This window comes from Miscanthus floridulus, chromosome 10, assembly GCF_019320115.1.
Source record: "Miscanthus floridulus cultivar M001 chromosome 10, ASM1932011v1, whole genome shotgun sequence".
NCBI lineage: Eukaryota > Viridiplantae > Streptophyta > Magnoliopsida > Poales > Poaceae > Miscanthus > Miscanthus floridulus.
The window spans coordinates 141,763,865-141,765,504 of NC_089589.1; the positions used below are offsets into that span (position 1 = coordinate 141,763,865).

The 1,640-nt window shown below is 61.8% G+C and overlaps 1 protein-coding gene across 1 annotated transcript; it reads left to right on the forward strand.

Moving 5' to 3' along the window:
* Positions 1 to 628: 628 nt before the first annotated feature.
* LOC136489861 (uncharacterized) lies at positions 629 to 1,216 on the forward strand. Its single transcript, XM_066486383.1, has one exon. The coding sequence runs from the start codon at positions 629 to 631 to the stop codon at positions 1,214 to 1,216; it is 588 nt and encodes a 195-aa protein (XP_066342480.1).
* Positions 1,217 to 1,640: the final 424 nt, after the last annotated feature.

Consider the following 1,640-nt stretch of genomic DNA (forward strand, 5'->3'; position numbering starts at 1 on the left):
GATATGCAAAGATCTGCATACCTCCAACCGTATCTCTTTCGAACGGGAGACGCCTAACTGGGTTACGCGATCTACGACAATGATATAAAAAGAGGGGTTATACCTAGGGTGGCGATGGAGTCAGGCTAGCGGGGCCGTGGCGGGTCGGTGTAGTGGCGAGACGACGCGGTGCAGGCAGACCGACACGGTGGCGAGAACTCCGACTCAACTCTGACGGGCTCTTCTCTACAAAAATGGAACAAAATACTGTTATTTACAAAAAAAATCGGCAGAACCTCCCCTGCACGGTGAGGTTTCCAAAACCTGCAAAAAACAACGGCACGATGGCCGACAAGCACATATGGCTCAACAGAAGCCATGTAGTTTGGATATCAATCCATGTAGAAGAATATATCCAAGTAGTACCTCTACTTGTACTACTACTACCACTACTTCTACTACTACTACTACCACTAATTCTACTACTAATACTACCACTAGTTGTACTAATACTGCCACTAGTACAACTAATACTACTACAACTACCACTACCTCCACAATAATAAGTGAGAAGGCATACCTGACGGGCGACGGGGTAGGGGCGGGCGGCGTCGGGATCGGGCGGAGTCAGGGATGGGGTCGAGCACGGATGGCGTCGGGGCGGGTGGTCCACGGGGCGCGGCCGGGGGCAGGGCAAGGCCGAAAAAAGGCGCGGCCGGGGCCGGCCGCCGGGGTCAGGGCGGCGCGGCTGGGGAAGGCCGGCCGGGGCACGCGCGGCCGCGGCAGGGCGCGAAGGCAGCGGCGCGCTAGCCGAGGGCAGGCCGGCCGAGGGCACCGCGCGGCGGCCGGGCCGTGGGCAGCGAGGGCAAGGCGGCACGGGCGGCCGCGCGCGGCGGCGGCAGCGCGCGGCCGGGCGGCGGCGGCAGCAGGGCGTCGCGGCGCTCGGGCAGCGCAACGGCCGGGCGGCGCGGCGCCGCGCGGGCGCAGGGCGCGCGGGCGCGCGCCGGGCGCGCGGGCCGCAGCGCGCGGGCGCAGGGCTCGCGGCGCGCGGGCGCAGGGCGCGCGGGCGGCGAGGCGTGGCGCAGCGCGCGGACGGCGCGGGCGCAGGCGCGCGGCGCGCGACGGCGCGGAGGCAGGGCGCGCGGGCAGCAAGGCGCCGGGCGCGCGGGCGCGCCCGGTCGGTGGCGGCGCGGGCGAGCGGGGCGGGCTGGCGTTGGCGCGGTTTGCCTGGCAGTGACTGCCCGGCCGGTCAAAAACCGGGTGTCCGCGGCTTTGCCGAGTGCCGGATCAGGGAGGCACTCGGCAAAGATTTTTTTTTTGTTTTTAATTTCTTTGCCGAGTGCCCCAGATCTGGCACTCGGCAAAGATTTTTTTTTATTTTTTTTAAATTCTTTGCCGAGCGTCTCAGATCTGGCGCTCGGCAAAGAAAAATTTTTTATTTTTAAAATACTTTGCCGAGTGCTCCCTGGACGGCACTCGGCAAAGATTTAAAATTTTTTTTTAATTATTTCTTTGCCGAGTGCTCCTGTGTACGCACTCGGCAAAGAGGAAAATTTAAAAAAAAATTAAAACATTCTTTGCCGAGTGCCTGAGGGCTGGCACTCGGCAAAGACACCCTTTGCCGAGTGCCATGCCCCGGCACTCGGCAAAGTTTTTTTGTT